Raw genomic sequence first — 13,432 nt, 5'->3', positions numbered from 1 at the left:
GCAGTCGGAGCCCACACCCTGGGAGGAGCCTGCCGGGTGGGAAGAGGAAGCTCTGGCTTGTGTGTGTGGTCAGGGTGGGGAGAGCGGGGCAGGGAGGGCTGGGAGAGGAAAGCCAGGACTCGTGGGAATCTGTAACATTGTCAGTGAAAAGTAAAGCGATTTGGGAGCCCAGCGCTTTTCACGCAGGTTCATGGGATCCATGTGTTGCTCTGCAGACACCCGCGGATGAGTGTTACCCGGGATGGTTTTTATCTCGCTCCGTGTCATCGGTGCACACTCCGGCATGCAGCAAAAGGCAGTGAATGTTTCTGAGAAAATGCCGGACTGCCGGGTGGAGGGATGGAATAAACCGTGGGTGATGAGTAGAACAGTGACTAGTGAAGCAACGCCAGCCGCTCCAGTACCTGTGGTACCGCAGAGGATGGACCCAGGCTTAGTGGCACCCTTGCTGTCCCTTCAGCATAGCCTGGTAGTTAAGGACCTGGATGCAGGGGCCAGTGTCCTGGGTTCAAATCCCAGCTCGCCCTCTTGTTCACTGTGAGACCTTGGGTAGTGTTACTAAACTCTCCATGTGTGGGTTTGCCCAGTTGTAAAATGGAGTAGTACCTGGTGTGTGTGTGTCACATGCCTGGAACCGTGCCTGGCACAGCATCAGAGCTCTGCAACCATTAGCTGTTATTATTAGCTATAATGACAGCACATACATTTGCACACTTTTGTCACCTAGGTCCCGGTTTCCCATGGGTGGACTGGAGGCATATCTGCTTCACTGGGTCCCTCGCGTGTTTATCACTTGACTGTTTCAGACTGAGACCACCTCGTTACGATATGGTATTGCCTGCATTTTTGCTTCCTTTTTTTTTTTATCCCTTCCAGCTTACAAACAAACACACACAACTGCCAGAATGTTCCCAAGTGAAATCATATTTGAGGTTTCCAGTAACTGAGCAATCAGCAGGGAGAGGTGACCGCTTACTAAGGACAGAAGGCACCTCTCTCACATCTACTAACTCCAGCGTTTTCAATCTTGGCGTTTATCCTCCCTGGTTAGGGAACGGCCTGCGGTCTCAGGGGTCTCTATAGTTCTGAGGAAACATCACTGTTCTGCCAAGGATCCATGCATGTGAGAGTTCAGCGTCCGCACTTACACTCAGTCACTGGGAGGGTGACACAGAGACAGCCTGCCCGGTGGCATTCCAGAAGCCCCTTCAGGCGGGACCACCGCCGAGGCCAACACAGCCCCAGCTTCCTCCCCTGAGGGACAGGGGGAATTTTCGCTTGGGACCCTTGGGCAATCCCCCGGCTGTTACCCAAACGGTCACAGGACCTGCCACGGACGCAGGACAGGGAGGGCTTCTCTGAAAGTTCTCCCGAGAGGAAATGTGACAGGGCAGAGGTGCAGGATAAAGGGAACTTCTGGGCTGGCTTTGTCCAGAAATTTCCTGTCAAGTGTTTCACTTCACGTTTAGGAAAGGATTGAGGAACTCTTGGGAATGTAGCTAACACAGGGTTATATGCCGTGATGAGAAAGTCTGTCCCCAGCCAGTCCTCAGGACGCTGGGACTTCAGGCCATGAAGGCAGAATAGGCCGCCTGGCCTCCGAGACCTGGGGTGAGTTTCCCTCTTGTCTCTCTGTCTCCATCTCTGCTGATCCCGACCTTACACTTGACAGTGGCCTTCTTCTTTTTTTCTCCAGGTCGTAATAAAAAAAAAAAAAAAAAAAAGAAAGAAAGAAAGAAAAAAGAAAAACAGGAAATACTGGAAGTGGTTCATCTGTGCACACCCTTGGTTCTGCAAAGTGTGCCCAAAACCACTGTCACTCAGTCCCCGAATGCTTTTCTGTTTCGTCTAAACCTTTACACCAATAACCTTGTGCAGGGCCAGACGGACTCAAATACAAAAGCCGGCCAGTCCAGCTGAGACAATACTTGCATTAAAGTAGATGCTAGAATACCATGCAGAAAAGAACGTAAGTCTTCCAAAGAGGGCATCTTGTTAGCCGTCCTGCGTGGGTTTTAAGGAGCAGATTTGGGAAGATGGGAGAGAGAGAAGAGTATAGGATTTTCTTTTCATTTCATGGATCCTTAACCCATATTTAAAGTACACTCTGGATTTTAGACACAGTAAGTGTGCTTGTAATTATTTCAAACAGTTAAAAAAGCTAGTTAATGATGTTCAACATAAGTAATCATGTTAAATAGTAAAATTTAATTTCTGAAAAACTTAAATCCTCATATCTTCTGGAATGCATTGTGCTGTAGGATGTCTGAGTAAATTAAATTCTCTCCCGCACACTAAAGCATCAATTTCCTTATGGTAATTATCTGCTAGATTGGATCTGTCAGAGGCAGGGAAGCAAGCCTGACATTATACCCTCTTTACAAAAAATGATTACAAAAAATTAAGACGAATGAGTAAAATTAAGGCTGTGGCTGGTAAGCCTGTACAAAGCTCTCATGGATCACTCTACACAGATACCATTGTGCCGGGGTCTGAGCTTTTAATGACTAGCCGTATAATCAGGGCCAAGTCCATTAAAGGCCGGCAGAAGTAACCGATCACAGAGATAACGGCGGAAAATGATTTTCCGCCAAGTAGAAGCAATTTATTATACACAAAAACGCATTTCTGATGGAAGGGTCTGGACAGAGGAGGAACTTGGTGGAGTTGACAGGATCCCTTTCCTGGAAAGTTGGACAAATGCAGGAATGCCTGGGCTCCTGGGCTCCGCTGGGCTTTGTGTTTGCCTTCAGGTCTCACTGAGCGGCTGCCTGCAGCTCTTCTGGGGCTGCAACCCACCAGGGTCTGCAAGAGCGTGCTGGCCTCCCGGTGCCCCTGTCTGATCATCCCCATATCCGAGTCCTCTGGTCTATGTGCCTCAGACAGAGAGGCATGTGGCTGGGACAGAGAGAGCCCTGGGTTCTGGGCTGGACTCTTGCTGACCGCACCGTGGATGGCCATGCGGTCCCTCGGCTGGTGTTAAACCCAGCCACGTGCGAACATACTCAGGGGACATAATTACACGGCCATCACGGCCAACACGTTAGTGTCATTCAGTCTAAGACTAAAGAAAAAGCCAAGTCCCCATGGAATCCCGAGGAAAGCTGCCGGATCTCTGGGCAAAATGAAAAACGCAGACGTTGATGTTCAAGACCGCGGGCCCCGCCCCTCCCCTCCTGTCCACGTCACTCTCCCCACTGCCCCGTCATGCGTTGGCCTGGCCCCTTCCTTGTGCCCTTCTCCCTTTCGTAATGACCAGGTCTGCGGGTTCAGTCTGCAAGGGTCTTTGCATGATTGTCTGCAAGTTACCTGCCTTCTCTAGGTCTCTACTTTCTCCTCTGTAAAATGGGATTTTTACTGACAGCACAACCTCTGGTTTCCTATGAGCATATAGGGAGCCCTGGGCTGGTGTGTGGTCGGCAGGTACGCACCCGCTTGCTGTTTTGGGTAAGCTGGGGCTGAGCCAGCTGTGTCCACCGTGCATGTTCTCCCGTGAGCTCTGTGAGGATGGGTGTCTGCTTTGGTTGTCATTGTGTTCCCAGCACCTAATACAAGGGCTGGCAGAGAGTAGGCGCTTTAAAGTGATTGTTGAATGCCGAGTGTGAAGGATTGGACGTTGCTGGTTTTCAGTGACAACTAAGGGCAATGGGTTCTCATTTTGAAACCTCAGTTTACCTCTGTTTCAGTGCCCCGGTGACTTGGTTTGTGGCCATCTTGAGTCTCTGGTGCTAACTGCACTGAGCAGGTTGTGGAGATCACACAGTCTGGCTGTCAGTGTCGGGAGCCAGAGCTGGGCCTCAGGGAGACACGCGTTGGTCTGCAACCAGCAGAGGCAGCGCCGTGTGAGGTAATTTCCCCCAGATCACTGGAAGCCCAGCTGCATCCCCCAGTCAGGGCCGTGCATGGCGGTCCCAGTGGTGAGCCCGGGAGCCACGGTGGCCTTCTCTGGGGGGCCATGGGCAGTACCGGAGTCGGCAGTCGGACAGAGAGCCCAGGCCCTGCCTGCTGTGCAGTTTCCCTCCTGGACATGGCATCCGAGGCTTTTCACTGCCTCACTGTGTCATCTCACAGAGCCTGCTCTGGGCACACGGAGTGTGCTGCCCACTGCCAAACAGGGTGCCCACCTCAGCGTTCCCAGGCTGTTGCTCGTGTGCTGGGTGTGGTGAGCTGCTTCCTTTCACGTGAAAGATCCCGGCTCATGCTGCAGGGAGCTGTCGCTGTGGCGGCTTCACTACACTGTTTATATTTCCATAGGAGCACCGACGGCATGATGGTGCCAGGTAGCCAGAGATGAGTCTGTGCCCCAGGTACTTAGCTCCCGAAAGGCGTTCTCCACTTACGGCCACGCTGGTCTGCACGCCTGTCCTGGGATGAGCAGCACCCAGGGAAAGGCAATCACTCCCGGGTGACGGTGAATGTGCAGCGCTGGGATGGGGCAGAGTACGCTGTACCTGGCTGGGCCGCCTCTGCTCCACCTGCGCTGCACCGTCCCCCACACCTCTCAGCCCCTGCTGGTACCTCTCGGCTTCTCCCTTCTTGCTTCGTGGTGACAGTAGCCGTCATTTCTCATAGCATAAGTTGTTGTGTGTGTGTGTGTGTGTGTGTGTGTGTGTGTGTGTGTGGTAAATTACACATAACATGAACCGTCTTAACCATTTTTAAGAGTATGGTTCTATGGTGCTGAGGACATTCATATTGTCGTACAATCTCCAGAACTTTATCGTCGTGCAAAACTGAAGCTCCGTCTCCCTAAACAGCAACCTCGCTCTCCGCCCTCCCCAGCTCCTGGCAAACACCATTCTACTTTTTGTCTCTGTGAGTTTGACTTCTGTAAGTGCCTCATAAGATGGAGTCATACAGATGTGTCCTTTGGTAACTGGCTTATTTCACTTAGCATAATGTCCTCAAGGTTCATCTATGTCATAGCATGTGTGACAATTGGTTTCCTTTTTAAGGCTGACTAATATTCCGTTCCTTGCATATTCCACGTTTTGTTATCCATTCATCCTGGGGTAGACACTTGGGTTGCTCCCACTTGTTGGTTATTGTAAATAATGCTGACATGAACCTGGGCATACACATGTCTCTTCAAGACCACTTTCGATTCTTTTGGATATATACTCAGGAGTGAAATTGCTGGATCATAATTTTAAGTTTTTGAGGAAGCACCATGTTGTTTTCCACAGTGGCTACACCAGTTTACATTCCTACCAGCTGTGCACAAAAGTTTAATTTCTCCACATCCTCACCAATATTTGATATTTTCTCTTTTTTGAATAACAGTCATCTGAATGGGTGTGTGGTTACATCTCATTGTGGTATTGACTTGTGATTTCCCTAAGGATTAGTGATGTTGAGCATCTTTTCATGTACTTGGTGACCATTTGTGTGACTTATTTGGAGTAATGTCTCTTCAAGTCCTTCATCCATTTTTTGAGTTATTTCTTTTTTGTTGTTGAGCTGTAAGATTTATGTATTCTGGATACTAACCCTCACCAGATGTATGATTTCCGAATGTCTCCTCCCATCCACAGGTTGCCTTTTCACTTTGTTGATTATGTCTTTTGGTGCGCGGAAGTTTTTAGTGTTGCTGTAGTCCAACTTATCCAATTTTAGTTTTGTTGCCTGTGCTTTGCAATGAAGTCCAAGAAAGCATTGCCAAATCCGATATTATGAAGTAGTTCCCCTATGTTTTCATGTAAAACATTCAGATCTTACATTTAGGTTTTTGATCCATTTTGAAATAATTTTTATATACTGAAAGGTAAGGGTCAAACTTCTCTCATAGCATAAATTTTATGCTGAAAAGTTTCCGTTTTTTTTTTTTTTTTTTTTTCCATTTATGAAACACGCCTTCCCCTTAAAGGACAAGGGAGGTTAGAAATGAGGAGCATGGCCTGAGAGACAAAGATAATCTCACTGCACTGTGTGCACACCCACCAACCCCTGACCAATGACCGTTCGTCAGTGGCGTCCTGATCTATCTGAGGATGAAGAGGAATGCATGTGTTGGGTCTGTGCCTTGGTCCACTCTGCTTGAATGCCTAGTGTTTAGACCAGAATCTTGCTCCTTCACTGGCGTTTCTGCCAGTTGAAATAGTCATTTCATGGTTTTTAAATTAATTAATACAGATTTTTAAATTTCTCAGTTTTAATGTCTAATACAGAAAATACCAATATTGTAACCCACATGAACAAATGTCCTTGGGAGCCTTCATCATGTTTAAGAATGTCAAGGGGTCTGGAGGCCAGAACGTTTGAGAACGGGCCACCTGCCCGGTGAAGGAGGTCATCTGCTCAGGTCTATCCACTCCCGCCCTTGGCCAGGCTCTCCTGGTGCCTAGAAGGTTCTGCCCCCTCCTCTCCCCTAGTGAGATCCTAGGAGTTCCTCAGGACTCAGCTCCAGGTGGGGAACCCCAGGAAGTGCTGTCTGCTCTCCCAGGAAGAAGAGGTGTCCACTCTTCCTGGAGTGCCCCGGTCGGGCCTGGTCTCAGGTCCTGTGTTGATCTCTGCAGCTGGCACACACTGCATGCCCCCCAAAGACCAGCTGTGCTGGAGCGAGCCCCCCGCCTCGGCTGGGGTGTTCTCTGAATGGCCGCACCAGTGGTCGCGGTGCCCTTGGATCTGTACTTACGGCTGAGGCTACTCTGGGGCCTGGTACCAAAGGAAGATGGCAGCTGATCATACACCCGGGCCCATGGTGCTCAATCCCAGGGGAGTGGCCAAGGACCATCCCTTTTTCTGAAACAAGAAAACCACATAGAGTAAGATGGTACTTTGTGGGAGAACTTTGGCAGTTTCATCTGACTTAGGTCAAATCTGAAGTATAGAGTATTTTCAAAGAAAGAGCTTCTCCTCCAGTAATCTTTAGAATGGTACTCGATTGAATGTGGTGGTAATAATTTGCAGTCAGAATCTCAATGGCTGGAGGCAACAGACGTATAAAGGTCACGGGTTTTGAGGAAGGTGGACCTCAGCTAGATTCCTCATTCCACCCTGAATTAGTGTGTGACCTTGGTACCTGTCTGAATTCCAGTTCCTCCTCTATAAAACGGAAAAAGAATACCTACCCTGTAGGACAGTTGGAGCTATTAAATTAATAATTCTTTGACCTGGCACATAGGGGTGCTAAACATATCTCCACTCCCTTGTTTCCCTTCTCTACTGTCTGCACCCCACCTCCTTACTGAAACTGAGGTCCCCAGTGTTCCTCTTCTCATGTTTTTCTCTTCACTTGACAAATGCAGAGAAAGTATAATAAAATCATTTAAGAATCCAAATTAAGTCCAAATTAGTGAGATGGTACTGGGTACTGGACACACACACACACACACACACACACACACACACACACACACACAAAAGAGAAGGAAACTTTAAAAATTGACTTTTGAGATTCTTTTTTTCATTCAAGTTTTAATTTCATTTCCACACCTTGCATCGTCCTTCCTAATTGCCCAGACCTGCAATGTTCCTTCTTTTCTGAGGTTCTAAAATGTGTGTAGCTTGCAGCACAAAATGTAGCCTTTAGTCATATATGGTCTTATTATTAATCAAGATTCTCAACTAAAGTAGAAGAATTTAATATGTTCCATGCCCCGGATGCTCTCCCAGTAAAATGTGTGAGCATATGTGCACATATGTGTGCTTATACACACACACACACACACACAAGAATTGGCATGTGACTTCAGAGAGCTGACGTACCCCTAGTTGGAGAGGGGGAAACTCAGATACCTCTTCTCAGTACAGAGCAGGGATTAGATGCTTCTTGTGCTGGCCAGTGGGTACCCCTACACAGCCGCAGATACAAACTGTAGGCCATGAGGTGGGGCTGGGGTGATCAGAGAGAAGCAGAAGAAAGAGCCGGAGGGATGTTGATCTGAGAACAAGATGAAGGAAAGTGGTCTGAAGGAGGAACTACAGAGAACATAAAGGGAGCATGTGTGAGGACAGCATACAAGAAAAAGTGTAGGAAATTCCCGAGTTTCGGTTTTATAAGTTGCAGGCTCAAATTCACTTTCTGCTAAGGGGACTTCTCAGAGCTCTGGGTGACCCATCATCCATCCATGTGTCTGTGCATCCATCCATCCTTCCATCCATCCGTCATTTATCTATCCATGTCCCCGTGCTTTATCCATTCTCTTGTTACACAGATAGATTTAAGTGCCTAATATGTGCCTAGTTAGGTACAGAACCCTGGTTGATACCAAGATAACTAAAACATGGTTTCAGATTTCAAGGACGGGGAAAGGAACACACATAGTAAATGTATCCTTTCATCACAAGGAGATAATTGCTGTAACGTATTACATACAAAATCGAAGTAAGGCAATATTTGAAGTCAGAAATAAGGGGACTTATTTCAGAGCTGTATTGAAAGAGAAAGTCGCACCAAACTGGATGCAGGGTGACTCTCAGCTGCTGGCTCGGGCACATGGGTGAGTCATGTGTCCCGTCAGGAATGGGAGGAGGCTGAGCAGCTTGGCGGCTACAGGCCATGGTTCGCAGTGCCGGACGCCAGGTGCTGGGCCACGGGGAAGGGCTGCTGCTTACATGGACGGTCCATGGGCCCAAGAAGCGGAGCGAAGGTCTGCTTCCTTGGAATGTTCATTCTAATAATAATTGTTACGACCTATTGCACGTTTCTAACTCGCCGGGAACTAGGTATGTTCGCTCTAATACCCTCAACACCCAGCATTTCCAGTGAGAAATGTGAGCACTGGGGACAGAAACTCCTTGCCACAAATCCGGCCTGTGTGTGACCCCCGCCTGCTCTGGGGGACGCTGACTTGAATGTAGGCCAGGCCAGCTGGCTCCCAGCTGAGGCCTAGAGGGGCACATGGCCCCTTCTAAGGGAAGAGTTCATAGTCTTCACGGGGTATCCGTGGGAATTTAGAAAGCTAGGGAATTAGGAAAATAAGAGTTATGAATTACGAGAAAGTGACCAATAGTAAGTGAGCATCCGGACCCCACGTTCAGCCTGGCCCCAGGACGGGTGCACTTGGAAATGGGGGTCGCTTCATACACAGGATGCTCTCTCTGCTCTTGACCCCTGGACAGGCCCTGCCCCTGCCCCTCCCTGCCCCCCCCCCACTGCAGAACCCCTCACTTTCCCCTCAGGCAGGAAGTGGATGTGAACATGAGCAACTCACACACCAGCGGGGCTTCGATGGTAAGGGTTCCCTCTCTGTGGGCCTGTGACAGAGGAAGGGGTGTTGTCACTGTCACTTGAGAGGGCGGACGCTTTCGGAAGAACAGCAGCTCGAGACTCCTGAAGGACAAACCATAAAGAAGTCAAAGGAACTGTGATAAACCACAGCCAACACAAACAACATCGCTCCCCGCCTTGGCTAACCTCACCTTTTCAGCAGAAGAGGGTAAAGGTTTTGCAAAGGTCCCTGTGCGTGGGAGACTTGCCAGGGCTGGCACCTCCACCCTGAGCTCTAGGAGCCCATGCCAGGGGGCAGCCCGGCACAAACCAGGAGGCTGTGGGCAGATGGCTGCAATTTCAGGAGCATAGCAGAGCCTCCCACGTGGGCCTTTACAGATGCCTGCTCTGATGGAGGGGCAGGAGGCCACCGCCTTTGTTCTGTGTGGCAAGAGCTGAATTCACTGCACAGAAGATCAGAGCTGCCCCACACAGGCAGCGGCTGACCTCCTGGCTGACAGGGAGCTCCATCTGTGTCTGCTGCAAGGAGTTGGACATGGGGGGCGTTTTCCACCAGACTATCCCTCAGGAACAGAGGGAGAAGGGCGCTCGACCCTGCCTGCAGGGTCTTTGCTCCTTCAGGAAGCTCTGCTCCCCCAGAGCCTGGGTGAGGACCAGGTCATTCAGGGCCATCCCTGCCCCTGCCCCTCTGGCACATGTGGGCCTTACCCACCTGTCTCCTGCTGTCCTCAGATGGTCTCGCTGAAAGTCCACAGTCCCTGTGTATATTTCATTGCTTTGTGTACAAGCCTGACTCCAGAAAAGTCCTTTTATTTCTGAACTGGTAAATTCATTATTAAATACTTCTTGGAGAGACACAGGCCACTGACTTTCTGCAATTTGCATCACCACACTTTAGCTTGTGCTGAAAGCCGAGCCTTTTGGTCCTCTGGTTTTAGACGTACGTTAATATTTCTGTGACCTTTACTAGGTGGCAGTTGACACATATTTTTTTAAATAGCAAAATCAAGAAAACTGATAACCTAAAATACATATTACTGACCCTAATTTGATGAGTAAATTCAGAAAGATAAGTCTTCCCAAAAGAAAGTAGAAAGTCAAAGGGACTTGGAGAGTTCAAGTTGAATGATTATAGGTGAGCAGACAGATTCCAATTATTTTGCAGACTTGATGCAGATTTACCTTTCGAAACGCTGTAGTGCCTCAACACCCTTAAGTTCCATATTACTTCTGAGTAATTATTTGGGTTTTTAAAGGATTCTACACTGCCCTCAGAGGGAACAGAAATGGCCCACCAGCACTGGAAAAATAGGTTTCTCTGGACATACTTTGTCCAAAGTGTGAATGCAAGGAAGTAAAGCTGTTTCATTTCCAGTTGACACAGTCGAACCAGTGGGGGTTTTGCCCTGGAAACCCACTGTGGGTAGTGGTCCTGTGGGGTGGGTGGCACACAGGAAATCGGTCCTCTTCCTGTGTACCTGGAATCAGCAGGTATGACGAACAGGGAAGGAACGACCTTTCACGCCCATTTCCACAGTGTGAGGGTGAGATGGGAACTGCTGTGATGATAGTAATTGTGAGTGTACTGAAAATGAACCACCACCACAAACCATACAAGTGCGTTAAATAAAACCAGAGTATAGTGTCTGCACACCATTTGGATGGAATGCATAAGGATTGATCATGACACATAGTCAGAAAAAAACACTGAAAACCATGGCACACAGATCAGAGTGCTTGACTTTTCATGCACGTTTATCAAAAATTTACTGTGTGCCCACTGGTTAACCAGTACAGATTGGCATTCGTTGCTCCAGAAACTCAACACGACTGAAAAATTCCTGTTGTCAGGGAGAGCATTAATTTGGGTACGCCAAGTCTTTCATGGTAAAGATATATAATTTCTTCCATTGAATTATCCCTTAGGTATACTTTTGTGTTGTATGTAGAATCACAGCTACCTTACACTAGGAAATGTTTCTGTTTTTAAAAAGTCAGCCCAGTTTTTGGAAGAAAAATTGCTCCAGTTACTACACGAAGGATTTAATTTGTGTACCGTCTGAGTTCAGAGATTTTGCACGTTGCTATTTTCTGTAGCCTCCTTAGCACAATCAATGTTTAACGACCTGTTTGCTTGTTGACGTGAATACTGTGTGAGGAGAGCCAGGTTCCTGAGTACCAGGCATTGGGCACACTACTGTGTCTGGGTGTGGGTCGCCTTCATATGTCATCCCGGGCAATGAGATTTGCAGTATAATTAGGGTGCCCATTATGTCTGTGTTGGTAATTATAAGCATAGCACTATTTCTGTATTTCTAGGAGGTGACTCTCTCTCCCAGGGGGTGGCTCACAGGAGTGAGGCAGGTGCCTGAGGGAACCGGGACCTGGCCCCTTCACCTGGTTCTGCTTCCCGTTCTTGTAGCCAGAATGCCAACCTGGCATTGAATGAGCATTCTGATGGGAATACACTGCCTCGATAGCAGATTAGTTTAAAAATCAATCCTGGAAATATCTTTCGCAAAGAAACGTAGTTAATTGTCCTTAGTTAATTGTAGCTGTTGTGCATTTTCTTCTTCACGTTTTATATTTAGCACTTTGTAGATTGTAACACAAAACTCAGAGATTCCCAGAGATTAAAATACAGTGGTACCTCAGTTTTCGAACGTCTCTGTTGACGAACATTTCGGTTTACAAATGCCATAAGTTTTATGGATCTATGGTATCATTAGATAGTAAAATTCATGCTAAATTTGCAGTTTTAGGGGTTGATTTTCAAGGTCTGGAATGGATTAATCCATTTTGCATTCCTTTTTATGGGGAAACCGTGCCTCAGTTTTCGAATGTTTCAGAAGTCGAACAGTCTTCCGGAACAGAGTACGTTCGAAAACCGAGGTGCCACTGTAATCTGGTCTACCCCCGGCTAAGTGGAACAAGTGGATCTGATTAGAAGATTCTCACTGATTAGAAAAGAGACCTGGATTGTCAGGTTATTACTGTGCCTGGGTGATTCACTCTCCACCTGCTGACAACTTGCTTCAGGTTGGACTATCAGGGCTGCAGGTTGTCCCACCCTGGAGACAATGGGACAGTTTTCACTATGAAGTCTTGCGGGTTTTTCCTTCCTCAAGCCACTTTGTGCATGAAACCCCGATGGGAGACCCACTAAACATTTTTAATGTAATCTGTATCCTATCGATTTCAGCAAGGGCTTAAAGGCATCTCTTAATAGTAGTATAAGAATTTTAAAGTGGGAACGGCACATCTGAAACTGTGTGGAAATGCGGGAAAGGGGTACACAGCCCACCAGAATCAGTGTGTTAGCCTTCGATATGTTTAGAATGGCTCAGGAGGCTGACTGGATGTGGGACTCTGGGCTCCAAGGGCCAAGGCCACTGGTACTTCTGTGCTGGCCTTGGATCCTACCTCTGTGGTGAGCAGGACTGGCATTTTATCTTCACAGGGACTAGCCTGAACCAGTCATGGCAGAATGGAGAGCCGCCATCTCCCTCCTCCTAGATGTGGCCAGGGATGCTGGGGACAAAGCCAGCATCCTCCTAGAAGCTGGCCTGGCATTCCAACTCTAAGAGGAATCTTCTTACATAAAACCCTTGCTGCTGGTGGCTTCCAGAAAAACTTGACAGCCATCATGGAATGGTGGCATTCCAGGGCCAGGGCCAGTGTGTGACCATGGCTGAGGTCCAAGATGCAGTGCCTCAGTCTGAGAAGAGCATCAGACCTCAGCTGACTCAGTGGACACTCAGAACAGCCCCATCTTTTATTCTCACAGCACGCCATGCCCAGCGCCTCCCACGGCTGAGGTTCTGAATTCTCACTCAGATGGCAGCCCTCTTCAGTAGCTGACAGTTTCCTTTTCCTTCTTATTGAAGGGGTTGTAGGGTTTTACAGTTGTGACCATTTGGGACAGTGGTGCCTGGCGATGAAAGAGGTCAAGTGCCATTTCTTTCCGTAAGACACTAAAACACAGTGGAGGAAAAAAGATAAAAAAGACACATAAAATACACATAAAAACATATAAACTCATCTATTCTGCAGCTAATGATCCACAAGTATCAGAAAAGAATCTTAAAGAGAGAGAAACTGGGAATGATTAATCCTTGTGTGTATTGTTTCATTTATTTTGTTTGCATTCGGTTTGATTTATCACATTATATGCATTATATTGCAGTCATTGGTTGAGAATCTACTCTGTGCCTAGAATTATAGCATGTGCTAAGAATACGGCAAATGTAGCTGAAAGAA

General features: G+C 47.8%; 1 protein-coding gene across 1 annotated transcript in view; it reads right to left on the bottom strand.

Annotated features, from left to right (window-relative positions):
* Positions 1–10,900: 10,900 nt before the first annotated feature.
* SPMIP7 (sperm microtubule inner protein 7) overlaps positions 10,901–13,432 on the bottom strand; it is a 28,889-nt gene continuing 26,357 nt past the window's right edge. The window contains exon 9 of the mRNA XM_019731601.3: positions 10,901–13,146. Within this exon, the coding sequence (XP_019587160.2) occupies positions 13,023–13,146 (124 nt within the window). The 3' untranslated portion in view covers positions 10,901–13,022. The remainder of the gene's footprint in view (positions 13,147–13,432) is intronic.

The sequence above is a fragment of the Rhinolophus sinicus genome, chromosome 4 (genome assembly GCF_057876585.1).
Source record: "Rhinolophus sinicus isolate RSI-liver-muscle chromosome 4, RSI-T2T, whole genome shotgun sequence".
Taxonomy (NCBI): domain Eukaryota; kingdom Metazoa; phylum Chordata; class Mammalia; order Chiroptera; family Rhinolophidae; genus Rhinolophus; species Rhinolophus sinicus.
Note: the sequence above shows the minus strand (reverse complement) of the source record. Positions and strands in the feature narration are given on the sequence as shown.